Source organism: Stegastes partitus, unplaced genomic scaffold (genome assembly GCF_000690725.1).
Source record: "Stegastes partitus isolate 25-593 unplaced genomic scaffold, Stegastes_partitus-1.0.2 Scaffold396, whole genome shotgun sequence".
Lineage (NCBI taxonomy): Eukaryota > Metazoa > Chordata > Actinopteri > Pomacentridae > Stegastes > Stegastes partitus.
In genome coordinates this window covers 390,053-417,897 of record NW_007578127.1, presented here as the reverse complement: position 1 = coordinate 417,897, position 27,845 = coordinate 390,053, and the positions used below count along the sequence as shown (strand labels likewise).

Genomic DNA, 27,845 nt, shown 5'->3' with positions numbered 1-27,845 from the left:
CTGGACTGATAAAATGTTGGGCTTTGATTTAGCATCAGACTGAATTAACTGCCCTAAAAATGCAAAGAAAAGATCCACATTGAATACACAGTTCTGTAAATTACACATTTATTTTCAAGAAATCTTTTAAATATTTGAAAAATTTCAATGAAACCGCAGCAGACAAAGTTGGTTCTATATATTTTCAAATAATCACTGCACCTTTTTCTTTTTAAATACATCATATCGTACCTGTTAAAACAATTATTGTTTCATTGAGCGGTGCAGACCCCCAGTCTCCTAGTGTGAAAAGGCACTTCACTGTGTGAGGGGACGCTGGGAAGGTGCGAGGCCCGAGCAGCCACGAGGGTTGAATCCTTTAAAAGCGTCATTATTCTCATACATGCAACTTATCAAAAAAAGACAAACAAAAAAAAAACAAACAAACCAATAAACAAAAACTACAGCCAAGCACCCAGGCAGAGGAAAATTAAATCTTGAGGATAACATGATGTTGTAGAAAGCCCTGAAAAATGAAGTAGTGATTAGAGAAATGTCCTCAGATGGCTCTCCCAGTAACGTTTAGACTTTTATTAGTTAGGTTTCTGAGTCATTTTTCCCAAAACACTGACAGCTTGCCAGACAATGCCAATGCTTCCGGTTAAAAAAAAAAAAAAAGAAAGAAAAGAAAAAAAAAAAGAAAGAGAAAAAAAGGACACAGTTCCGTTTTTCGCCTGTGCTACAAAAGGTTTTAAGTGTTTTTGTTAGCTACAAATCTTAAAGTGTTACAGCGGAAAATGGAAATGTGCTCCAGACGCAGTATGGCAGTCAGAGGTCTGAGGTGCGAGTTTAAGGGCTTCTGTGGTGACGCTGCTTTGCCTCACTGCTGTGACAGAAGAGCGTTCCTGTTGGCCTTCATCTTCTCAAGGCGCTTTACTAGGTGGTTGTTGGTCATCTCCATCTCCTCGATCTTATCTAGAGCCGTGCGCAGCTGTGAGGGGAAGCAGAAGAGACACTGTAGACATTCTGCCTGCAAATATTCAACGCTATTAAATGCAGGCTTGTCTGTGTCTTTACCTCTCTTTGAAGTTTCCGTTTTTCTGCTTTGAGTTCATCTTCTATTTTCTCTGAGTTATCAGCTGCTGACTTGTACCTGGACACCTGCCCTTCAAGTCTGTTAATCTGGATGCAAAAGAGAAAAAAAATTGTTGACTTCAAGCCCTAAAACTTTTTCATCTCTCTGTATATTGCATTTCTATTTCTAACTGAATGTGAACTATTAGTTTAACAAGGTACTTCTCGGTGACTTACATTTTGTTCCATTGTACCCATTTCCTGTTCTGCTTTAGAAAGCTTGAATTTGTATTCACTAATCTGTCTGTTGGCATCTCCTACAGAGAAAAACAGGAACCAGTGAGTCCATATGATAATTTTGTGTGTAGATCATTCCTAAGTTCAGGGAGGGAAGTCCACTTACTCTGCATCTCAATAAAGTGTAGGTCTGTACCGTTCTCCATTCTCTCCCCGTCTGTGTAAGCACTGTCTACCTTTGAGTGTTTCTGTCTCTCCTCCTCCAGCTGGTTCTTCAGCTTCCTGATCTGAGCCAACAGCTCATCCTTCTCCTCTGCCAACTTCCGTAGCCTGACATCTGCAAAACACACAGAAAATGAATTTAACAGATGCTATTTACTGTAATAAGCAGACAAATAGCTTTTTCAGATGCAGGAGAAATATATTCTGCTGTAGGGATGCAACTAATGATTACTTGCACTATTGATTAATCTGTCAATCATTTTCATTATCAACTGCTGTTAAATGTGTCCTTAAGCCCAAGATGATGCATTTAAATGTCTTTTTTATCAACTCCAAGATGAGTTTAATATATATATTTTAAAAAATGGAATCAGAGAATTTAGACTTTTTTCTTAAAAAATATACTCAAACCAATTAATCTAAATAGTTAATGTAAAATCTAATTTTTGAACACCAACAGATTAATTGCTGCAGCTCTTTTCTGCTACACTTTCTAACTAAACAAAAAGGACCGTGTGTCAGCTTGCTCTCAGGATCAGTGAATCAGTGACATTGACGCTTATACATACATACCTCATAAGATCAGTGTATTTACAATTTATGTAAACATTCTCTCTCACCCAGTGGACCTTCTCCCGCAGACTCCAGCACCTGGGCGGCCTCCTGGGAGACCAGAGTGATCCCTGAGGGCAGAGGCTCGTGGTTGACATCTCCGTTTGGCGTGCCGTCTGGGATGATGACCAGCCCATGTTTCTGTGGTGGACAAACACAGAGCGCTGAGAACAGGTTCCGGTCGCGCTGTTTGCAAAACTGCACAATACAGTGGGCGCTAGTGTCTCTTTTCATATGATGCCATCCTCTCACAGAGACAAAACAAAATAACAGTCTGCTACTGTGACTGGACACAATTGTGATGCTGGGACCAAATTAAGCACAGGAAAAACATTTGAAAAAACGACAGCGATGTGCTGAACAATCAGTGGTTTGTGGCTGTTGAAATGGGACCAGAAATTGAATTTACTATGGTGACATCTTTGTACAGTAATTACAGTGTTTACCCTTTAAAAACAAGAAATTCACCAGCAATTTTATATAGTGCACTGTAGTCAAAGTGAAGTAGAGAATACCATGGCACATTCAATTATACACAACTAGCAGAAAGAGGCTGGCAAAAACAGAAAATGGCAAGAAAACTGAATGTAAAACTAAGTGGCAGAAGGAAAAAGTACAACACAACAGTAGGGTGACTGGCTCAGCTCCAACCAAAAGGAAAAGCATAAAAAGTAGTTTTTTGTCCAGCAACTCTTTCCTCTAACCTTTTTTATTTATTTATTTATTTTTAGGGACACCTACCTCTCCTGCTTTGGACTTCCCCTTGATGTCAGCGAGCTCATCTCTGAGCTCATCTCTCTCATTCCTAATGCAATCAAAGTACTCTTTCTGCCTCTCTAGGGCCTGGCCACACCGATGAGAGAAGACAAGAGAGAGGAGAAGAGGCAGAGAAGTTGGAGAGACTCTGGACAGACATGCAACACTGCACGCTACTGCAAGACACAGTCCATGCACAAACATGCACTGTGCACCTAGAGCTAACAAGAGGGATGTAGAAAGACACAGACACGGTAACATGCTTTCACATAATGTTAAGGGAAAAGTTAAAAGGAGAGGTAGAACTCTGGAGCTGATGAGTTTGTAAGGAGGAAGAAGGACTTCTTCTGATTTTTACACTGGCTGTGAAAACTACATTTAAGTATTAAGAGTCTGACTTCATGATCTAACAAATTAACTAATCCACAGGTGGAACCATGCATGTCATGCTAGGATATACTGAATAGATTTCTCTGGAAGTTTAAATAACAATCACAGAAATATGTTAATTTAACAGGCTGAGCACTGCAGACTTTAACACAGTGACAGTTACTCTCATTGTTAGCGCAGATCCCAGAATTCAAACAGAAAATTGTCATTCTGACATGCAAAAATCCAAACTGTGTACAAGGATGTGTTCAGTTATGTGCTAATGCCCAACGGTCTCCATCATGCACAGACAGCATGAGAGGCAACAGAGATGAATAAAAGCTGAACACAACCACCTATTGCCTCTCATATTCTGTCAGAGCACCCTCATGGGACCTCCTACCCCAATCTTTTTGTCCTTCCAGTTTATCGTTTCCTGCAGGTCAAACACCTCTCTGGTGATGGCATCTAACTTAGTTTGCATTCGCTGGCTCTCCTGGAGTGGTATTGAGCAGTGACAAGACGGCACAGTGCAGGACAAGAGCAAAACAGGGAAAATTGAATGGAACAAAGAAAAGAAGTGAAAATGCACATAAATACACAGAGATAAGAGGCACAAAGTGGTGAAACAGTGTGAGAAGACTATAATTTAAGCAGATACCACTGAGAAAGGAATGAATGGTCGTGTTCAAAGTTTTATAGAAGAATGGATGAGAGCTAAATGTCAGAATGGACAGAGCAGTAGACTGGGAGAGGACACAGAGGCAGGCCAGTGCTAATCAATCCTTATCAAGTTTCTGCAGAACAGAACCTTTTTGGCTGCCTGCACAGAGGCACCGACACCTTTAAAGGTGCTGACAGAATCATGGTCTGGTCACTGGCAGGAACAGTTTGTTTTCCTAAACCGAGCGCAGCCATACCTCTATAAGCTCATCTCTCTGGCGGATTCCATCTTTCAGATCTTCTTGTTTATGTTGCAGAACTGTACATGTGTGTTTTTGTCTTTCTAGTTCCTGAAAGCACAGACAGAACATTTAAGTCACAACCATTCTGCATAAATACTTTCTAACTTTAGTACAACATGAAACTGACGAGTGAATTAACACGACAAAGAACTTCAGTATTTTTCAATGACTGGGAGGTGTTTCACCTTTGACTTTTCTTCCAGCTCCCTCTTCATCTCTGCCATTTGTTCCTCCATCTCCTCTATGACGTCCTTGAGTGTGTCCACTTGATAGATGAGGTTGGCTTTGTCGTTGTCCAGCTGTGCATTTGATACCATGGCTTTCTTATACTTCTCCTCCACCTCTGTTAGTGACTCCTGATAATGTTGGACATGTGTTAACGCAGCAAAGTGACTAAAGACACAGCTCACCTACATGCATCAGGTGGGCTCTCTGCTCTAAAAATAAAGTGTATTTCTAACACATTTAACACAAATTGGCCCAACACACTACACGTGCCCTGAAATATAACATTAACCCTGTGCACCCTAAAACCTGCTGGCAGTCCTGAAAGCTATGTCTTCCTTTAAAAAAATATTGAAGCCAAAAACTTGTGTAAAAAACAAAAAACAAACAAAAAACTAAGTAAAATATAATTTTCAACTTTCTGACAGTTCTTGAACTAATAATGGGTGACATGCATCTCTGTTGGAAAATTAACCAAATCTAAGCTTGAAATCTTAATAATATTTAATTAATATCACTTTTTTCTGTATTAATGAAATCTTAACAATATTTCATTAATATCACGTTTTTCTATATTCCTTAAAAAAGAAACTAATTGCATCAGATTTAGTGACAGTAAAGTAAACCTTTGGTGCTCCTAAGCACAAGCAAGTCAGCCATGACTAACACATGGCAAAATTTTAGGGATTTTTTGGCTGAATTGCAGACTGTGTTTACAGAGTTGATGGAAGACAAGTAGGAAAACAAATTAAAAATGTAAATATCAAAATATCAACAGCATGTACATCATCTTCATCATCATTTCAACACGTTGTCACTTGAAATGTGAGCATTTTACCTTTGTTATACGACCCAAACAACTTTTTTAATTTCTCTTTTTAATTAGCTTTGGTTGTGTTGTTTTCACAGAGGGGCAAAACTTCATAGCCCAAACTTAGCAAAAATACAATCGGAACAAAAAAAGCACCCAAAAACTATTTGGGGTTCAGAGGGTTAAGTAAAGATACCATTCTGTCCATCTTTTATGCTACTTTTCTTTATTTTGAACAAGCCATTTGTGACTAATATGTAATGTGCAATTGGTGACGTTGATCACACAGTCATTAGAATGTGTTGAATCGCTGTCAGGAGTGAAAAGGCATTTGAGCGAAAAGGGGATCTGAAAGAGAGAACTACAAGTGAAACAGGAAGTCCAGTTAAAGTGCAACAGCTGCATCAACTCTACCAAGAACGAGCCAGGAGTCAGGTTTGTTAGTAAACTACTCTGATCAATAACACATACAGTGTCTTTTCTGAGAGAATGGGAAGGTGCTGAAGGTGACTGTAGAAGTCAGTCAGCCAGCCAGAGGGCCATCCAACACTGTGACAATGAAAGCCTGGCTGGAAGAATTCTAATAACTGTTATTGGTCAGCAGGTGGAGCTTGTTACTCTTCCTCCTACAAGTTTGAACTCAGCGGTACTGTGGGAGTGTCTTCATTTCAGATCAAAACAGGAAGAAAGGGAAGACCATGCAGAAGAAAAGGGTCATTACGCAATTCAGACTGGGAGCACGCAAAGACATGGCTGTCGTATTAGGAGCTACGGGAGGGGGGACGGAGGGATGTGAGTAGAGAGGCAGTGGGGGTTAGTGATGCCATACTGCTCCCAGAGGACAAGAGAAGGCATGCTTTGAACTCAGGCCCCTCTACCTTCAGCTCTTTAAGCCCTTGCATGTATCGCCCCTCTACATCCTGAATCTGGTCCTTTAGTTCATAGATATCCTGTAGAGCAGATGGAAGGAATGGTTGGGGTGAACTGGGGCATCAGAGAGGGTGGGGGTGGGGGGGGTGGGGTATAAGGGAGAGATAACAAAGCACCCGTGCTGCCATCGCAAAGACAGTGCAGCTGACATCCACATGACCACCCAGATATGAAGAACAGCTTCACAGGACACATGTCACATCCAGTCCTCCCGTGCATACATATAGAAAAATGGTTAAAGCAGACACTAAGACCAGCAGGGAGAGGACAACAGAGGTGATGCTGTGGGAGGTTCATACGCAGAGGGAATATACGTTTACATAAAAGACACAAACGTATTAAACATGGATTATTTCAGATCTACCATACATGTTAAGCTCAAAGTAAAGTTCAGTGTGCTAGCAGTTCTCCTCAAATAGGAATATGGTGGAGTAACGGTGACACTGTGTGCATTTGAACACCTTACCCTAAGTTCACTCAGGCTGGTGTCGGGGTCATAGACGCTACCAGTGTCTGTGCTACCTCGTCGTGACGAGGTTCCACCCAGCGATGCCAGGGTGGCTGCTGAGAGGCCCGGGGTGGCACAGCGGGAAGATGGCTAAGGACACAAAGTGACGCAGAACCCCAGTAAGAAACCCACAAAAACAGAGCAGCACAGCAAAATGCAACACAACACCAAAAAGTTATTCAACACCATCACCTGATACTGCACAGCTCTAAGCATTCCTTCCCCTATTCAAATACAGATGAAGGACACGCTGTCATTGTCATGTGTTCAAGTGCATTGTACAAACTTGACAAACTTGCTTGCAAACAAACCAACTACTATGCTTCTTTCCTTATATGTTGATTTTACATGACAGCTGCATATGCTCGCACAAATTTTGCAGTTCAGTGTGGGGTTTAAAGTTAGGGTAGGCAGTACTATTGTGAAGTCACTGGAAAAAAAATTCCAGCACATTGTCTTTCACGTGGTCCTGAAGAAAACTAGACTTCAGCGCCTCTTCTTGGTTTGTTTGTTTTCTTTGCCCATGTCTTTTTAAAGACAGGAAATTGTTTCTATTGGCGATTCTACAAATGTAGATATGCATGCATGCCCTTTCAGATGGTGGAAAGTCTAATTTAAAAGGCAGAAAATCATGCAAGAAAGTTGTTATTCCAGCATTGCCAAAAATTGCCTACACTGCAAAGCAAACCCCAACATGGCAACAAATTTATTATATCAGTTAAAGAGTCTAATGCAGGGGTATTCAATTGAAAGTCCAGTTATTAAAATTTCCTCCAAGTAAAAGGTCCAAACCGAATACCAGTTTGTGTCTTATAGCCTTCCCCTATGGAAACATTTTCATGGTTTCAACAATACTTATTGTCAATTTTCAGTGCAGGATATGTTTAACTGAATGCACAGCTAGCTCTTTTCCCATATATACAAGTAGTCCCAGGCAAAAAAAAAAACTGAGGCCTTAATTTCAGATTAGAGAGAGAAAAAAAAAACTCAGAATAAAATACATTTTAAAAAGTGCAAACAGAGCCGAATAACCCTTTTATCTCTTAAATTAAAGAGGTCCATGCCTAAAGAGTTGAAGGCCTCCACTTCAAGTAGGAGTGAACATCCTCAGAAAACAATAAATAAAAGGTTTCGCCTGCACGTTGCTGTGTTTTAAATGTATGCATGATAAGTTGGAGAGATCTGTCATATAGGGCTTGCAGCTCGGTTATTTTACGTGCCCTCAGCTCAGACTTCAGGGGATAACTTTGCTCAAAAGAGCTGTGCTTTGTTTCGTAGTGGTGCTTCACGTTGCTACTTTTAATTAATGCCACGTTTTCAGAGCATATGAGGCACACTGTTTGCGAACTGCCTGACGGAAGAATGAACATACATTTTTCCGTCCACTCATCTTCAAAGCAGCGGTTTTCCTCGTCAACCTTCCATCTTTAGGAGCAAGCCATGTCGTCATCACTGTCTCTTCCTCTCTGCTCTGCTGTATAGGCAAGCGCAAAGTGGTAGCAACAGCGAGCTGTGGCGGTGGGCTGGCCGTGCAGAGTAACCAAACAATTTGATTGGCTGGATTGAGTGGCGCTATTGCCGTATTCACTGGAGTAGCAGTGCCGGCTGTCTATAGCCGTGACCGTCGGGAAAAAAATGCTCCATGAAAATCTAGTCCCGTGAATTCATCAGAGATTGGTCACGGATCCGGACAGAACCATCACTCGGTCCGGATGCGGACCGAGATCCGCCATTTGGTGATGCCTGGTCTAATGTCTCATTTTCACACAGCTTTGTGTAGTGTCTGTAATTCAAAGCAACGAAATGCATTTCTTAAAAATAGGATACAAACTTCAGTGCAGCCATGGGACACAGGATATTCAGTTTTTTTATATCCAGTTTTGTAGAAAATGCACATAGAGAAAAGTGTGTGTGTGGTTGGTTGAGGCATGTGCACATGCCTGTACTTGTCAGGTGGGAAGGACTTAAGACAGATTTCTACCAACCTCAGCTTTGACTCATTGACTTCTATAATTACACATTTAATGCATAGTTATTCATTCATTATGTATCTCTTTTTTATTCATATTGTAATTTTGAGTGGAATGGTAATAAAATGGATGTTCTGACAGGAAATAGTGCTGGTAGACCTGGTGCACCATGTTGCCAAAATGTGTAGTTACACTGACCCTTATGTGGCTGAGTTTTACATCAAAGGCATCAAAACTTCTGGACTATTTGGTGCTTGGTGAAATACAAAATAAAGGTGCACTTACCCGACTGTAATCTGAATACTGCTTGTCACATTTTTCATCCAGCTGCAAGATAGAGCAGAAATATTTAAAAATAAGGAACAGATTATGGTGACAACACTCATCCTTTATGGTCATGCTTGGAGTCGTTCCGTCATCTGAAAATCAGGGAGTTAGTTCACAAGTTAATACGAGTCGGGAATCAGTGCTGCATGTTCACAAATTTTAAAGAGTTGACAACCATACAAGCAAATGAAACAATGAATGGATAACACTACTCTGTTAAAGGAGATACCTTTTGGGGTCAATGCTGCTTCACACTGCAGCTCTGCATTCACAACTTCTTCAGGTACCCTTATAGCACTCTACTATATATTATAAATTTTAGAGTTGTCTATAAAAACACACTCTGTGGGATGAGTTTTCAATATCAAATGTTCATTTTAATCATGCACCAGTTATTTCACTCATTTCATTCATTCCATCATTGGAGTTGCATTGCATTTCCAGCCACTTACAGTGTCCAAATCTGGAATGCTCAAATCATCAAGGTCAGACACAATACTGCCCCTTCGGTTGGAGCGGCTGAAATAATCAGCAGCTGATTCACTTATATCCGAGAAGTCAGAACACTATTTACAGCAGACGCAGGATGAAGAGGACAAAGATTGAGGCAGAGAAAAAGAGCAAGAGAGGGTCAAAGAGCAAAATTTGTCAGACAGGAAAAGCAAAGAATGAAAACTATGACAAATACAATCAGTCAGAAATCACTCTTCAAGGTCAAGGCATTTAAATTTCTGTGTATTACGCCAATACTCTTACCCAGTGCAATACAATTAAAGAAACAGCCGAAAAACCTTTGCTGACTAGCACATTAACCACTGTGGCTACTGTGTCAGAACAGCATCAGATATTACGCAGCCCAGTTACTACAGCTCACCGCACTGTCCCTCCGGCCTCGGTTGAAGCGTTCCTGGGACACACTGCTGACAGTATCATCATCCGAGGAAGACTGAGAGGAATACGCACACATTCAGAAAAACGCACAAATGATGCAGAGCCAAAGTAATGTAATATGGCTGCATGCCCAAAGCTTTCTCTAACACACACTTCTTGTTCAAACAGCATAACAGCAATCCGTAGACATCCAAGTCTTTGTATTAAATTGATTATTGGACTACACTGAAGACTGTAACCCTATAAGTAATGCCATTTCATGCAATTAATATAATGTTGTCAAATGTATGAACTGGAAAGAAATCTTACGGAACAACCTTGCTACAACCTTGTAGCCTGTCTCGAGCTAGAGAAGAAATCCTTAATTCACACACTCATCACACAATGTCTATTAACAATGTTGTTCCCTGAAAAAAGCTGTAGCCAGTCTAGTATGAATGATCAAAAATTTTCCCTAGAATAAGGGAGGTCTGACGGTGAGAGGGGGCAAGTGGAAGCCTGTTAGCTGTGGGTGTTTTGTGAGGTCATGCACGATAGCGGTGGTTTTAAGGTGCTCACCACAGGGCTGCTGCGAGTGGAGCTGGCTCCAGAGGAGTACCAGCTGTATTCAGAGGGCTTTATATGGGAGAGGGAAGACAGGATCAACATGAAGCCAGTCATCAGGCCACAGGCATAACAGTAAGCTGTTGTAGGGTGACAATGCAAAAAAAAAAAAAAAAAATGCTGTTTGGCAAACACTCAGAAGACTTACAGCTCTTGAACTGTAGCCTGAGCCATAAACACCAGTGTCGTCGTAAATAGAGGCCTGAGGGCACACATGGGAGACAATGCAGGACTCAGCAAAACACGAGAGGGAGCATAAATCTTTGACAGTCTAGCTAAATAGGTTAAGCAGAATGACTTTCTGAGGGTTGTGTAATAAACAGAAAACCTATTTTTCTCCAACATCAAAAAAGCTATTTGTTTCAGTGCACCAAAACAAAAGCCCCGGCTTCACACAAACTCTTGCCTTATCAGACTGAAGCACAAATCTCTGCCTCCAGCCAAGTGCTCAGGGTGTCCAGGAGCTAAATATAAGCAGTCCCAGCCACCCTGGGCATCCTATCACATGTGTGTGGCCACAAGTAAGGGGGAAGGTCTGCTTCTGAAGGTAACTAGAGGCATGCAGAGTGATGCTAGCTACACAGTGAACAGTAACTGACCATGCTGTAGCTGCGAGACAGTGTTGTGCCAGTGGTGGAGGATGAGGAAGTGGTGGCCTGTCAGAAAGGAGGGGAGCATGGAAATGCCAGTTTAAAGGAAAGAAGGATGCTGTGGTAGGAATGTGAGGTGGAGAGAAGCTAAACAGAGCTGCAGCAAGTAAAAACAGGATGAATGTTTTGCTGACCCCGTAACATCTGGGGTAATAAGGTGCGGTGAGACCGTCCTGGGTGCAACAATTGTTGATCAGCAAGTATTTTACATAAATTCAAATGACTACAAGAAGCATCAGAATGGAGATCTGAATCAAGTCAAGCTTTAGCTTTCTTTATCATAACAAACTGTCATAACACTGTGCACAACTGGCCTTTTTCTCACCCTGATATTTTATGACAAACAATCTTTCTTATTGCATTTATGCAACATCTATAAATATCTAATAAACTACACCATGCAGATAGGAATATACAACTTTGACTGGCTCTAGTTTCACTGCCTGTCCTCTAACTAAAACTTGGACAGCACTGATAGGAGGACCAACCCGGGGCTGATAGGTGGAAGTGGAGGGCGGAGGCGGTGGTTTGGTCTTCGTTAGGCTGGTGTAGTTCCTTTGATCATGGTACAGTCCAGTCTGGAAGGGTAGTAACATAATATGATCTGGAAAAAGTTCTGGCATTTTAAATTTTACCCTCAAGTATTGGACTACTGTCTATTTCCAATACATTAACGCTGAATTGTCTAATGGTCACCTCATAAAGTAGTGCTTAGTCTGTCCTGTCAAGGTTGAAGTTGATTTAACTTTTTATCACCACTGCAAGCCGCAATTATCAGTCTACACTGCCTCCATGCTTGAGGTCGTAGCTGAGACAATGATACTAAGGAGTACACTGACCAGCAGGTCTTTCTTCGAAGAGCTGGATGAAGCCTTTTTATGGCCATGCAGGTCATTGTACACAGAACTCTGTTCAGCCCAGAAAAAAAAGTAAAAATAGCTAAAATGAGACAAAGGAACTACAAAAATAAAACTGAGATATAGTGATAAATGCATGATCAGCACATAGTTACATACAGTGGAGCGGGAACTCTTGAGGGTGGAGCTAATGGAGAGGCCATCAGACTGAAGAGAGACCAGGAATCACAAACATTATGATCAGAAGACCAAAAACATCGGAGAAGCTGTTAGGTAGCTGTTAGGTAGGGCTGCAGTCAATGATTATTTCCAGTGACAAATAATCTGTCCAAAAGTTACTTTTCTAGATAAATCAACTAGCTGTTTGGTCTATAGGATGTCAAAATTGGTGAAAATTGTTGATCAGTATTTCAAAGCCCAACATGATGTCCTCAAATGTCTTGTTTTTCCCACAAACAGAAGATACTGAGTTTACTATCATCGAGGACAAAAGAAACAAGAAAATGCTAAAATTTTAAAAACTGGAATCAGAGCATTTAAAAAAAATTACTCAAACTGATTAATCAATTAGCAAAACAGTTCATTACAACAAATATTGACCTCTCAGTAGAATTTATTGGATAAAAAGTTTTGAGACCAAATTTTGGTATCAATTAATCTGAATCACAAAGTTAAGCATTCAGTTATTAATGATACAATATATTCAACATGAAACTCCAGCACCATGTCTCCTTCCATGTGTGAAATGCAAATCTCCCATGTTAAAAAAAAGAGGGTATAACTAAAGGATAAGTAGACAACTGATTGAAACTGAAAGCAACAGGAAAGTTACCTATCCCAGTATAGTCACTTCTTTATCAAGCACTTAAATAGTTAGTTCAGCTTAGCCCAAAAAAACATAGCTGACCTCTAGTTTCATGCACACAATTCAGGTATTCAGTCCCCATAATGCTCACACACATAGGCACACACACCCACCAAGGCATCTTTTCTACGGGAACTGGATCGACTCTTGCTAGACCCCAAATCACGTATTGCCGATGATGTTGACTTCAAATAAAAAAAAACAGAGGAAAAACATTCAATAAAAAACAATAAAAGTAGAGCAACACTGAACACCACATAAAAGCAGCGCATCCCAAATCTTTTATTTAACAAGTGCTTTCCTAAAAAGAACGGCTTCACACTTCAGTATGTTCCTACGAGAGAGAACTCCTAATAAAGCTGGCATGGATGTATTATGTACGCACCCTGTAGCTGCGGACTGACATGACATCATCATCCAGCCCCTGTTAATGTGGAAACATGGAGTCACAGCAGAAAAGTAGACAGAAAGAAAAATGGGTGATGAGAGATTAACAGTGGGACGAAAGAGGAAAGAGGAAAGGAAGTAAAAGGAGACAAAGAGGAAGTGTGTGGGGGAGATACAGACCCGGCGATGATGGCTGCTGGATCTACTACTACTAGAGGATCTGGCTTTTTCTGTGTCAGCCTGGAGTCAGGAAGGAAGGTATGTAGGAATTACAGAGAGAAAATAGAAAGGTCGCTGCAACTCTCAACAGTTGCTATGCAAAACCCAAACCATGCAAAACAACTTCTGCATGTTTATCACCAAATGGATGTCATAAACATTTGCAAATGTTAGCTTCTTCAGGCACAACAGCAGGATTAATTATATACAAGAACAGCCAATACATTACACATTTTTGCTGCATCTAATGGCAAACACTTAAAAGCTCTTCTTCTCTTTTCTGTATCAATACACCAATGCACATACAGATTAATTCCATACAAAATTGCTTCATAAATATTTAAAAATATAATTTCTGAAGTAGCTGGAGGTCAGATGAGTACAGCTACACGTCCAAACCACCTCCTTGCATGTAGGCTCACCCACCCTAAATAAAGCCAAAGGCTAAAACCAGCTCCACAAATACACAGTCACAGATTACGGTGTCTCCAAAGCAAATACCCTGTTGAGGCATATTTTTACAGTGATGTACAGAGTAGTCTGCGAGTCAAGTGTAACTAAGTGGTCAGGGTTGACTGGGGCTCAATCCCACACAACAGGCTGTGTTAGTGGAAATGGAAGCTACAACACTCCATTTGTTTGCCTACCATCCACTGGTGGATCTGACCCCATTTTTTGTTGCTGCTGCTGGATGAGTGGTAAGAATGCTGCACACAGGGAGAAATGCCAGGAAAAACATACAATCATACTTCACTCAAAACTGCTGAAATGTAAAAAAAACTGGGTGACATTTACAGCAGGAATAGAACTTTTGGTTTGATCTGTGGACATGCAACACTTTTGTTTTTCTTTCCATGGGCATGTTTGTGTGTCAACTGTCACAATAATCTAAAAACTACTTTCACTGCATGGAGCTAAATAGCTCTCTGCACCCGGGACTATAGATGCAGATGAGCAGCTTGCAATCACTGTGGCAGTTAACAAATACACATGTGGACACAATTGTTGGTACCCCTCGGTTAACGAAAGAAAAACCCACAATGGTCACAGAAATAACTTGAATCTGAAAAATTATTATTCAATGAAAATCCGACATTGCTTTTGAACGGTGGTTCAACAGAATGATATGAAAAAATAAACTCATGAAACAGGCCTGGACAAAAATGATGGTACCTTTAACTTAAAATTTTGTTGCACAACCTGTCAATGAGACTTCTGCACCTCTCAGCAGGTATTTTGGCCCACTCCTCATGAGCAGACTGCTCCAGTTGTCTCAAGTTTGAAGGGTGCCTTCTCCAGGTGGCATGTTTCAGCTCCTTCCACAGATGTTCAATAGGATTTAGATCAGGGCTCATAGAAGGCCACTTCAGAATAGTCCAGTGTTTTCCTCTTAGCCATTCTTCGGTGTTTTTAGCTGTGTGTTTTGGGTCATTATCCTGTTGCAAGACCCATGACCTGTGACTGAGACCAAGCTTTCTGACACTGGGCAGCACATTTCTCTCTAGAATACCTTGATAGTCTTGAGATTTCATTGTACCCTGCACAGATTCAAGACACTCTGTGCCAGATGCAGCAAAGCAGCCCCAGAACATAGCAGAGCCTCCTCCATGTTTCACAGTAGGGACAGTGTTCTTTTCTTGATATGCTTCATTTTTGCATCTGTGAACATAGAGCTGATGTGCCTTGCCAAAAAGTTCCAGTTTTGTCTCTTCTGTCCATAGGACTTCTACCAGAAGCGTTGTGGCTTGTCAACATGCAGTTAGGCAAATTCAAGTTGGCTTTTTTATGATTTGTTTTCAACAATGGTGTCCTCCTTGGTCGTCTCCCATGAAGTCTACTTTGGCTCAAACAACGATGGATGGTGTGATCTGACACTGATGTACCTTGACCTTGGAGTTCACCTTTAATGTCTTTAGAGGTTGTTCTGGGCTATTTTGTTACCATTTGTATTATCCGTCTCTTCGATTTGTCATCAATTTTCCTCCTGCGGCCACGCCCAGGGAGGTTGGCTACAGTCCCATGGATCTTAAATTTCTAAATAATATGTGCAACTGTAGTCACAGGGACATCAAGCTGCTTGGAGATGGTCTTATAGCCTTTACCTTTAACATGCTTGTCTATAATTTTCTTTCTAATCTCCTGAGACAATGCTCTCCTTCACTTCCTCTGGTCCATGTTTAGTGTGGTACACACCATGTCAGCAAATAGCACAGTGACTACTTGTAATCCTATAAATAGGCCAACTGACTGATTACAAGTTTGTACATACCTGTGATGCTAATTAGAAGACACACCTTGATTGAACATGTCCCTATGGTCACATTATTTTCAGTCTTTTCTAGGGGTACCATAATTTTTGTCCAGGCCTGTTTCATGAGTTAATTTTTTCAAATCATTCTGTTGAACCACGGTTCAAAAGCAATGTCTGATTTTCATTGCTTAATTTTCATAAAATTTTTATTTATTATTACTTTTGTCAGATTCAAGTTATTCAAGTGATAGCAAGCTGCTTATCTGCATCTATAGTCCTGGGTGCAGAGAGCTATTCGGCTCTGTGTGGAGAGCAGCAGTTATGGGGCATTATATTAGCTTGCTTGATGGGTTGAATACAGTGGATCTTTGTCCATCAGGTTCATTTTGCATTATATACCTCTTTCTGCTGACGTTCCAGTTCCCTCATTCGAATATCTCTGGCCTCTGCTCGAGCTGCCCTCTTGGCTGCCAGCCTCGCTTCCGCCTGTGAGACACAACATGAACACACCTGTCAGTCATGAAAGGAAACTTGTAAAAGGTGCCTTTGTCTGCAGACACACCCAGTGAGCACAAGAAATACACAAGAAAGGGAAATGTGTCGATCAAAAAATAATCAAACAGCAGAATTCACAGTACTATATTTGGGTGTTCAACACATCTGTTTCCTGTAACAGTAATGAGACACTGGAAAATGTGGACACGGGTTGATTTCAGTTTTTCACACTTGCTTGTAATGACATTAACCACGCCTATGAAGGCCCAGCTTCCAAGATTTTAATTCAGATGTTGCCTTTTTGGTGGCACTACATAATTTGAAAAAACACAGTGGTTTGTTGTTAAGATATATTAAACTAAAGAAGACAAACAACTAAATAAGAAGCAAAACTGCTTTATTTTCTGAAGTGTACCATCTAGCTTACAGCACAGTGTAGCACACATTATTTATGTGTAGTGTCAAGAGAATGTGTCAAGTCTATACTAGCACTCCTACTTGCAGTAGTTAACACTATCTAAACTGCAGGAGCATTTGGTCCGACGGGGCAGGAGTGAGCGGGTGTTTCCACCATCAGCGGTCACAGTACTGTATCCACCATCAGTGTCTGGGGGTAGGAATATTCAGAGATCAAAATTGCTATTCTGATACAAGCACAATGAACGAATAGTCGGCTGTCCGGGTCCAGCGCTACATATTTCAAATGAAAAGTGAAAAGTAACAAAATATTGCAGCAGAGTCATGCCAAACATATATTTGAGGCATCTCCGAAACTGTGACCTAATTAATTTCAGAGTTCACTCGTTGGAAAGCACTGACATTTTTTCAGCTGTAACAAGGTCTACTCAGTACACACCGTGGTTGTAAACAGATATGTTCTTTATCAAACATGTTTGTTCATCCTTTGAGCTTATGTAAAAAATAAAACACTATTGTCTGATATGTTTTTCAGTTTTTTTAAAACGCTCTCTCTATATAGTTGACATGGCACAGCATACATTCTCAACAAAGCCCTCACTGCATGGTAGACCTTTGCTGACCAGTTTCATTTGTGAGCCACAGTGGTCTCTGTGGTCATTGGAGTGCTTAGGATGTCTCATCACCAACAACATGTACTAACCATCAACCTCAGGATGGTTAAATTAAAGCCCTCGTGGGGGATATGCCAATTGTGCACAAACAAGTTTTCGTTCTGCTGAGCCTGTAGACATAGAGGCGATTTCACAATATTTAACTAGCTGACCCTGAAGCACAAACAACTCTAAGCAAAAGCTAAACTAAGTCCAATAAACTCTGCTCCAGGGAATAAGTGATAGAAGTCATCACACAATTTTCCCCAGCTGAGTCAGAATATGAGCAGGAGCTAATTTTACAGAATACCTCAGCAGAAGGGACTAATTTAAGCAACCTCTGCACAGCCCTGTGGAGTCACACCGGAAACTACATAGCCTATCCTTCCATTACGTCTTTATCAACAATTACACACCCTACATGTTCTGAAACTAAATATTCTAACAACAAAGAAAGGCACACTTGCTCATGGAATCCAGCCCTTTAACTCTGACTAAAGGACAGTCCATAAATACTGAGGGTAGTGTGTATAGTATCTCACTGCAGACAAACACTGTCAGCATTCCAGGAATTTCTTATCTGCGCTGCCAGAAGAGAAGGCCTGTGGGTATAGATTATTCCTGTTTCAATAATAGCCTGGAGTTAACAAACACAACTCAACCATCTTGTTTTACAATGACAAGATAGCTTATCGCAAAATCCTGCCAATCAATGAAACCTAGAGATGTCCAAAGGTGATCCAGCATATTATATGGTCAGTTTCAGATCAAATAAAAACAATCAAACTAAAAAATGTATTTCTTTACTCTATTCCACAGAGTGTTGTCCAGCGAAAACATGGTAGTGTTGCTGTGCTGCTGTCTTCAAAGAGCTCAACACTGCAAGAATGTCACTCCATATGAAAGTGAAAATTAGAGTGAGAGTGCAAGAAATTTGTTGGTCAGCAATGATTGACTGTGTTCTCCCATGGAGTTGGCAAAATTAACTAAGCTCTGACAGTATCAAACCTTTTACCTCGCTTCTCTATTTCCTCATTAGCAAAGATCAATGAACAAAACATTCAAGAAACAGCTTCTTATTTCATCAGTGCAAACCCTTACTTTTATTGTTTAATATGACAAATGGCTATTTGGTGCAAATCAACCTTAATTCAATGAGTAACTTGATGATGGGCTAAAATAAAACTTTGCTACTGACAGATTTGGGGGAAGTTTGTTAACAAGGTCAGTGTTTGCTCTAGGATTTTTTTCAGCAGCAGGCTCTTTGGGGAGTCATGGCGATGTAAACAAATGACATTTGACTGCAGATTTTACTTTTACAATCTATTTAAAAAAAGTAAGTTTTTTTTTTAATTTTATAAAAGAGCTCTAAGGCTCTGTTGTTGGGAAATTCTCCAAGAGGTGGCCGCTGATGCTCAGCAGCATACATGATGCAAGCTGATCCCCTGAAGCCTTTTTCTCTAGTCAGTCTTCAGCTACAAATAGAAACAATAATGAGATTGTTTCTCTCATTTTCCTACACCCTAAACATTTTAAAAATGTTTGTAGTTTGTGTCTGAATATGTATTACTATGCTATTTTTTGCCTGACCATCATCATTTATGAGTCAGTAGAAGGCTAATGATACCTGGCTAGTGTCATCTCCATCAGATTTTTCACGAATGTGCCAACTAAATCGTTACCAAACAATTGCTTCACCAATATGTTTGTAAAGGTGTGAAATAACATGCCTTAAAATGTTGAAGTTCAACTCACATGGGAAACCTAAAAAGAAACCTGCTCAAATTACGGTATCGATAACTGACGAAAAATCGTTTGTTTTGTTTTTTTTAAATCGGGCCTTCAGCAACTTATGAAAGGTCAAATCAGGGTTTTGTCATGATTTTGAGTTGATTGTTGGCATTTATATTTCACCACAAACACTCCATTGTTGAAAAAGGCCACACTCACTTTTACATTTACATTCACAGTTGCTTTTATTTCACATATCTATATAACACTCAGTTATTTCTCATTCACAGTGTCAGAAGCTTCAAGAGTCATTGTCTATGTCTTCTTCAGACTCAACAACATCATGACTGCAGTTTCTACATGGAATGCCTTTACAGATTCTACAGGCCCAGATGCTCATGACCCCATTCTTCTTGCAGCTGCACCGCCGGTTGCTGCAACAAGAATGACAATTACAGCTCTTGAACTTCAGTAGCTCCTCAGGAGTCATGGGGTCTAGTGTTGGAACTGGCTCATACTCATGCATACCTAATGTCCATCCATAATAACTGGGGTTCAGAGACATGCTCTGTCGAAGGATCCAGTCCTGGGTCTACAGAGTGAATGCTGTGCAGTGTACCCTCTGTTAGAGGTAGAGTCTCTGTTTGAGAACATCCATCCATTATCTCACTAGGGTCACGGGGGGCTGGAATCTATCCCAGCTGATAGGTAACCAGTCTATCACAGGGCTACACTTAGAGACAGACAACCAAGCACACACACATTCACACCTACGGACAATTTAGAATTACCAATTAACCTTAACATGTTTCTGGACTGTGGGAGGAAACTGGAGAACCTGGAGACCAGAAAGATCCCGGGTGTCCTCACCGGGACGCGAATTGGCGACCCTCTAGCTGTGAGGCGACAGTGCTAACCACCAAGCCACCTTGCAGCCATCCTTGAGAACATGTTGTACCAAATTTCACCCAATGTAGTATCTGCGCCATGACAAATGTACTGGAAAATCGCAGTACCAGCCTGAATCACTGCCCCCTCTGAAATGACCTTGTGGCTAGGAAGCCCAGTGTGGTCAGCACCTGTGTCGGCACAGGTAGGACATGGCTCCTGGCCGTGTTGTGCTCCAATAATGGTCGCAGTTCCGCGCACAATTCCAAGAGGATTGCCCTCGGGAATCTAAAGCAGTTGATGAGCCAGTCAGGTTCTTGGGGACCGAGAGGATTTTTTGACTCAAGACGATCCTGAGCCAAAAAATTCTCTCGGTCTCCGAAAACCTGTTCTCTTCGCACTGCTCCAATGGTAATATCCTTCAACAGTGCCAGAGCTGCCATTGTTAACGGCATCTTCTGCACTGTTTTACGCATACTTTTATATCCACTCATCTGATTGCAAACACCTGGATGTGGTAATTGTTCATCTAACTGTCTCTGATGTGCATATCACTTTGAGGAATTACCTTTTTTTACATTATTTTTTACATTTTTACACTCCCAGGATCACCTCCAAGTGTTGCCAATGGCTCAAAAGCAATAGAAACGTGTGTACGCCAGTCAAGAAGGTGACATGGAGGACCGCACATTTCACTCTTGATACATCTGAACGTGAGCGTGTACGCCAAGTTTTTGTATGTACGCACCCTTTGTACATGAGGCCCCTGGTCTGGGAGGGGATCCCTCAGGAGAACATCCGCCACCTCATTCCACATCCAGACCTCCATGGGATAATAATTTTGATTTACATTGATCATTTTTATGTTATTTTGTTGTAAACACATTCCACTATGTAATGAATAAAGATTTTCAACTATTTCATTCATTGAGATCTAGGATGTGCTATTTTAGTGTTCCCTTTACTTTTTTTGAGCAGTGTATAAGTAAAAGCTACTGTGAATGTAAATGTAAACATAAGTGGGCCTTTTTCAACAATGGAGTGTTTGTGGTAAAATATAAATGCCAACAATCAACTCAGAATCATGAAAAGACCCTGATTTGACCCCTCATAAGTTATCTAAGGCCCGATTTTTTAAAAATCGATTTTTTTAGTTTTTTTTAAGGTTTCTCACGGGAGTTGAACTTCAACATTTTAAGGCATGTTATTACACACCTTTACAAACATATTGGTGAAGTAATAGTAATTGTTTGGTATTTTTCCCTTACTAGGTGTCTTTCTCTTCTTACAGAAATATTTGAACAAGCGTATCTGAAGATGCAGTCAGCAGTTCCATCATGGTGTGTAGATGTTAGCTTAATGCTATCAGTTAGTTTACTCACGTTAGTGACACTGAGTTGGCCTCGGGCCCAATTAACTTAATCTACCGATATGTTACGTAACAATAGTGGGCCATCGATGTTTTGCGAAAGTCCATTTAACTTGTAAAATCTATTCTGAGTTACCTTAAGTTAATAGGTCTACCTCTTCTCTGGTAAGTCACTGCACTATTCTCCAAGACGACCCTCCTCTGACTCTACCCCTTTTCCACCAAGAAGAACCAGGTGCGAGTTCTGTGCTGGTGCTAGTTCCAGTAATTAGTTGGTTCAAATCTGGCACCTCCAAAGAACTGGTTGCTTTTCCTTTGGTCAGGAGCCAAGTTAGAGCCACGCCATATGTTACTGCATACGTATCCGTTTACCGAACAACGCTTATGCCACACGGAAGTCCAGAAAGGACTCCAGACTCTCTCTCTCTTTTTTTTTCTTTTTTTTTTACCTGTTCGACCAACTTTCTCAATTGTTCGCACTTTCCACCTTGTCACAGGCAAAACTACGGAGCCCGTCTGGTGACATCAATAAGAAATAAAAATAACTCGTTCCCACGCATTAGTAAATCGTGGCCACGAGTTATTAATGCGTGGGAACAACATAGTTAAGTCGTGGCCTCGCATTACCAATATGAAGAAACAAGAGAAGTTGTGGAGCAAATTTCACAGTGCGGTCATACCAGCTGTCGATTAAGGATAACGGGCGCACTTGCATGAAACATGGAGCATTTTGATTTAATTTCATTTTATTTCAACCTTGGAATGAACTACACTGATATCCTGCGATCTCTTGCGATGAAACACTGTGTGATAATTATGTCGTTCCCACGCATTAATAACTCATGGCCACGATTTACTAATGCGTGGGAACGAGTTATTTTTATTTCTTATCAATGTCACCAGACGGGCTCCGTACAAAACATATGACCAGCTGAACATTTTCTTATCGATAGACTCCACAACTTACGATGTTCCCTGAACGCCCCACATAGCAGGCTGCGGTAGCTGCTGTTGGTGGCCGCGTTGCTCAGACCGGTGTGTGACCAAAGATGACTTTAACAAGAGTAAACTAGGGCGTTCTAATGTCAGATTTGTCTAAGATGAAACCAAGTCCTTTTTTCTCACTTTCAAGGCCGCGCTCTCGCGAGCAATTAACATTGTATTAACCCCCAGAGACTAGAGAAGACTGAGCAAGACAGTTATCTGTAGTTTACCGTAGTAGTCACGAGCACCCAGCCCAGTGCAGGACTCTGCTGTGAAGGTGGAGACATGCGGCGGTGGTGTACTTGCGACAATAAAAAGGTCAAAATTAAACTTTGATTAATAATAGTTTATTGACTTAATACTTTTGGAAATGGTGTCTTAAATATTTTGATCATCTTACTAAATTAAGGTGTGTCAAACTTCAAAGGCTCTAGCTGTAATTTCAGTGCATCAGATAGATATTTGATTAAGCATTTAGGTTAATAACAAATCAGACTCTGTGTCACAGATGTCCAAGTAGACTACAGAATAGTAAAAATCTGGACAACAGTTTGGTGAAAATTGGGATGATGAGTGAATAATTTTGACAAATGTAAACAAAAGATTTGAAAACAAAACCAAACCCCGTAAAAATCCTACATGCTCTTAATCTGATTTTAGCACCAAACTGACAACATACAATGAAACTTGCATTAATGCACTGTGTTCTGTACAAGGTGAAAAGGGAAGTAAAGTTGCAAGTGCTCGAGGAGAGAAACCAAATGAGAAAGCAAGAGAGACGGCTGGCTGTGTGCTCTGCACCTGTTGAGCTGTCTGACAGTATGACCTGCTCTGCACAGCAGCACAGCTGAGCTCTCTGTCTCTGTCCTATCTATAGACTCGCCCATCCGGGCCCGGCTCTCTGACAGTCACATCGTGGGCCTGAGAAGGTAACCTGAGCAGCAGAAGTTCACCATTAAACACACCTGCAACACTCAGCAATAACAGTCCAGCAATTCACCATATGATCATATGCTCACCTGGGGCACTGACTCACTATTGACAAGAGTATGCCAAATTCCAGCTAATATCTACTTCAGTTAGTAGAATAGAATGCTTTTATTGTCATCATACACAAAGTACAACGAAATTAAAAGACAACTCCAGTGGTGCAAAAGTATAAAAGTAAAAGTATAGAAAGACAAATAAGAATATATACATATATTTACAAAGGGAGCCAGTAGGAAGTATATACAGTTAGCCAAATAGTAGAATAAATATATTGTACTGTTGAGGTAGGAATACTCTGGATATATGAGAAATATAAATAACATAAATAAATAATTATTATAAATAATACAATATGTAATACAATATGTAACATATAAAATATAGTATAATATATAATAATTAAAACAAAATTATAATAATATAATATATATATAGCATCGTAAGGTAAGCTGAAGTAGTTCCAATAAAATAAAATAGATTTCAAAAGAACATTCTGATAATACAGAAAAATCTAATAATATATGAATACATTCATATGTAAATGTCTATGTTATATCTAATTTTCTTTGTAATAATCCCAACATACTCAATGCTGTTTTCAGCTGCAATGAAACAACAGATATTGAACTTTGTGCCATGTCAACTCTACGTCAGTCAAAAATAATTATAGACAGTATAAAAAATGGGCTGTACAGTCTCTCTAAAAGCACTATACTAGTCTATGCTACAAAAGGACGTCTGTATCTCTCTTTTGTCATTAAAATTTTTACAAGACAATTTTTTGAAAAAAATGCATAGTATTTTTTAGCTGGCAATCCTTGATGAAAACCCAGCACCTATCCAAGGGACCATTCATTTATTGACAGAAACTGTAGTACTGCTTTGTTCTCAATTGACTCAATGGCTTAACCATATGAGAAAAGTGAAAGTGCAAAACTTTCCACTGCAACAGTAATTTGTTGATATCAAAAATTAAATCATATGGACTATAAACAATAGCCTCCAGAAAAAGACACTCCCTTTGTACACTGAGCAACATCAATCACTACCTTGTTCAAGCACCATTAGCTCCTTTAGACCCTAATCTGAAAGACAACAGGTATGAGATGATCATCTAATTCTAACTCTTGGCTGCTGTTGGACTTGTAAGTCAGCTGCTGGTATTCAAAAAACTGACGGGCCAGTAATGTAAGAGGCCACAGTACTAGCCTGGTGACGGTGCAGGCTCAAATTCACAGTCATTCTCAGCAGCGATCCGTGCCAAGCACAGGCAGACACGCTGTAATTTCTATCAGCCATGAGGTAGAAGGTGCAGTGTTTTGAAGATTTGTTTGGCACGGTAGTGATGTGCAACAAGGTAGGCACTGACCCTTTGGACTCTCTATACAGTTGATCTAATCACTGGTTTTCTCCACAAAGAAGTTCAGATTTAGGACCTGCCTGTAAGGGTCAGATGACTCATGTTTCTATGATCAGCCTGCATGACTATAAAGAGAGCAAATGGAGCCTTGTACTTCTCGCTTAAGAATGAGGCACTGCACAATTTTTTAACATCACAGATTTTGCTCCGAACAGGGGCCAAGCCAAACATTTATAAAAAGCTGATGTAACCAGCGGTAGATTTCTGCTTTTAAGGACAAAAAGGTCACTTGACATGATCAAAACCATAACACAAAATATGCAATGTGCTTATTTTAACTATTCCTACCAAACATAAAACACCTTTAAACTATAAAACATTTATATAGAATATATAAATGTTTTATTATATAGAACATTTCAAGTTCTTACACATGCTATTCTGCCAAAAAAAAAAAAAGCAAAGGAATAGAAGGCCTGCTGTGGAACAAAATGGAATAATCCCAGGGCATGTCGTAACAAGCCAGGCAGCTTCTCTCTTCTACCTGTGTTTCCCCTCCCAAACAAAAGCACTACCTGTGAAGTTAATTTCTCTCTTGTCCAAACCAGCTGTCTCCATTCACTTGGGCTGAAACACATATCTAACAAAACTAGAACATTCCCAAATAAATGTGAGCTTCAAACGGCCATTTGCTGATACAACTTTGACCATTACACTTTAAATTTGCATAACAGACCTAGCACAACTCTCTGTCTCAGGCAAATTTAACTTGGTGGTAAACCAATTATTTTTGCCAGCAAAGTCAACTTTCATACATCACATGCAAACTGTGCTAGTCAGCAGAACTAGTTAACATTATTCCATATGTAACCTCATTTTCATTCTTTCTCATGCATATCTTATTATGATCAATGGAACGTTTTTGGTAGCCAGGTTTTCGAACAACACTCAAAAATCATTAAAGATCTATTGGTGTTCAATTCATAACCTCTCGCTCAAACCTCAGATCAGTTTAAAACGCTAGACACAAGTTTCGAAAAACGATTGTTTTTAGAGATATTGTGGTTAATACACAATCTCTACAATATACTTACATGTTAAGTACAAATTGAAACAAAATTTTCACTAAACGCTGAATACATTTGGTTGTTCCAGTTTATTCTTTTTTAGTCCTATCCACTGCTGTCCAATTTCTAAATGATCCCAGATAATTTGATTTATGTTTATGTATATACTGCCATTTTCTTGAAATGTTTCAGACAATCAAAAAGCATTAAGATGACTGAAGTGGTCTCTAAGTAATGGTAATAGTGATATGTTTATTTCAGGGGGTCTTTCTTTCTGCCATAGTGCAATGTAGGCCAGTCATATGAGTAATGATAATGGTCTACTCATGTTGCCTTCATTTTAAAATGTGATGGTGCTGGTGCCCAAATTAACAATATCTGAAACTGACAAATCAATTCTCTACCTATATTTGAAGAGCCCATTATCAGGAGGAGGGTAAACAATAATGTCTGAGCTGGATAAAATCATATTCGTATTGATTCAGCAATGCATAAATTGAGTAATATAGAAAGAATGCATCATCGCAGTATGCTTCAAAATGGGTGAATGTAATGTAGTATGAACTTACCTCCCGAGCAATGCTACTCAAAGCCTCATCCTCTGCTGAGAATCGATCTTTCAGAGGAGCACGCTTTCTACCAGAGCCTTGTGTCCCCATGTTGACGTGCAACTGTAGCTCCACCAATGTTGTGCACGGCCAAAATATTCACAGGACTGTTTTTAAATATCTAGGGGACAAAAGCAGATGCAAATTACTTCAACAGGTCTAAACAAAACCAAATGTTAGAACAATTGGTAACACACAACATGCAAATGGATATATATGTTTTGGCTGTCTTCAGTTTGAACTACACTTTATTGTGCATGGTTTAAACAATCCAATCTCACCCACAACCCATGCACTCCCTATCTCTTACTTCCATTCCTGTAAAAACAGACTCATGTATGGAACCTACAAGAGCTTTGGATAAACAGTTGTGACTGACATTAACAAGCTTCAATGTGATATGCAGGACCTCTGCAACCTCACAAATTAGCATTCGAACACAACATTTCAACAGACAGCTAATAAAATCTACAGAAGGAGCAATCACATGAAATGTTTCATTTGAAACTGGTCTGAAGCAATGACTGTTCACCGACAAAGCTCGCTGGTATAATCGTATTCCACGTCATCAACATAACAGCATGTGTTGCTGGTCATCCAAGCAATATCAGACCCAACAGATTAGTAGACAAAAGCTCACTGTGGCTGGCTAGTACAGACACAGGGGAAAACGCCTAGTTCAGGACCCGGGCTGAGTCAGAGGATCCAAACGACACATGAGCACCCCTTGTAGATGTCTGATTATCTAAACCCAGTGGATCCAAAATTCAAACTCCAGCGTCAAAATTGCCGCAAGCGACTGAATTAATTCACAATCACCCTGCCGAACAACAGGATAATAAGTTATTATTAGCTATCGTCAACCGACCAGCTGGGATGAGTTATTGAAATATTAACGCTCACAGTTTATACCCACTAACAGAGCCAACACTAGTGTCTCTATACCATGTGCCGTAAGGAAAGGGGATAGCAACGACCTTTGCTAGGTTAAAACTTAAGTTACACCAATGTACTGAGCCGTTAGCCTTAGCAAGTTAAATATATACTAACGTTAACGTTTACCACGGTTAGCCAGCTCTTCTGTTGGCTAACAGGGAGTGCTAACTAGCATTTCGTCCTCCCGGAATTCTCATTAAAAAGTTACATTAAGAGGTTCCTATTGCGCTTTCATTAAAGCTACCGCCTATAAAAACGCCGACTTCTAAACGTGTCCTTCCGACGTCAATGACCCCAGCACCGAAAACAATCTCTGGGAGCCAAGCCTAGTTGACCAGTTTAGCTGGGTAGTTAGCTTGGCTAGCCAGTGGGGCTAACCTCAACTCTCAGGAGAGACAGACAGGGCAAACTGGCACTGATCCTCCCGTCATATTCCCCAACCCAAAAATACAACGTTACCTTCGCGACACCTTTAAACAACACGCGACACTGCCAAGGTCCTGTCCCTACTCTCCCCGAGGTTTAGGGGAGCGCCATTCAGCTTCTCTTCAAAGATTGGTGGTGTTTTTGTCCACACTGACAGCTGTCATCAGTCCGCCTTTCCACCGCTCTTCACTGCCCTCCTTACCCAGTTTCCAC

At 40.4% G+C, this 27,845-nt stretch overlaps 1 protein-coding gene across 6 annotated transcripts; it reads right to left on the bottom strand.

The window, feature by feature from the left end:
* Positions 1 to 86: 86 nt before the first annotated feature.
* lrrfip2 (leucine rich repeat (in FLII) interacting protein 2) lies at positions 87 to 27,845 on the bottom strand. Of its 6 annotated transcripts, XM_008285317.1 has the most exons (27): positions 27,666 to 27,845; positions 26,232 to 26,391; positions 16,108 to 16,194; positions 14,105 to 14,164; positions 13,419 to 13,478; positions 13,237 to 13,275; positions 12,965 to 13,036; positions 12,146 to 12,193; positions 11,969 to 12,037; positions 11,618 to 11,707; positions 11,079 to 11,135; positions 10,628 to 10,681; positions 10,435 to 10,491; positions 9,860 to 9,931; positions 9,438 to 9,551; positions 8,944 to 8,985; positions 6,647 to 6,778; positions 6,129 to 6,200; positions 4,400 to 4,570; positions 4,170 to 4,262; positions 3,653 to 3,745; positions 2,866 to 2,967; positions 2,133 to 2,265; positions 1,457 to 1,627; positions 1,291 to 1,370; positions 1,057 to 1,161; positions 87 to 970 (listed from the first exon to the last, which is right to left on the bottom strand). In XM_008285317.1, exons 2-27 carry the CDS (start codon positions 26,319 to 26,321, stop codon positions 860 to 862), a joined length of 2,274 nt encoding a protein of 757 aa, XP_008283539.1. In that variant the 5' UTR covers positions 26,322 to 26,391; positions 27,666 to 27,845; the 3' UTR covers positions 87 to 859. The 6 variants fall into 6 exon arrangements, with proteins under 6 accessions (XP_008283539.1, XP_008283537.1, XP_008283538.1 ...); XM_008285315.1 differs by having other exon boundaries at positions 11,969 to 12,193; XM_008285316.1 differs by lacking the exon at positions 6,129 to 6,200 and having other exon boundaries at positions 11,969 to 12,193.

Coding starts and splice junctions, on each gene's coding strand:
- lrrfip2 (XM_008285315.1), bottom strand. CDS start 26,321: ATGGGGACACAAGGCTCTGGTAGAAAGCGTGCTCCTCTGAAAGATCGA. Junction 13,479..14,104: donor GTCAGATCCACCAGTGGATG/GTAGGCAAACAA, acceptor TCCTGACTCCAG/GCTGACACAGAAAAAGCCAG. Junction 10,492..10,627: donor CAGGCTACAGTTCAAGAGCT/GTAAGTCTTCTG, acceptor TCCCATATAAAG/CCCTCTGAATACAGCTGGTA.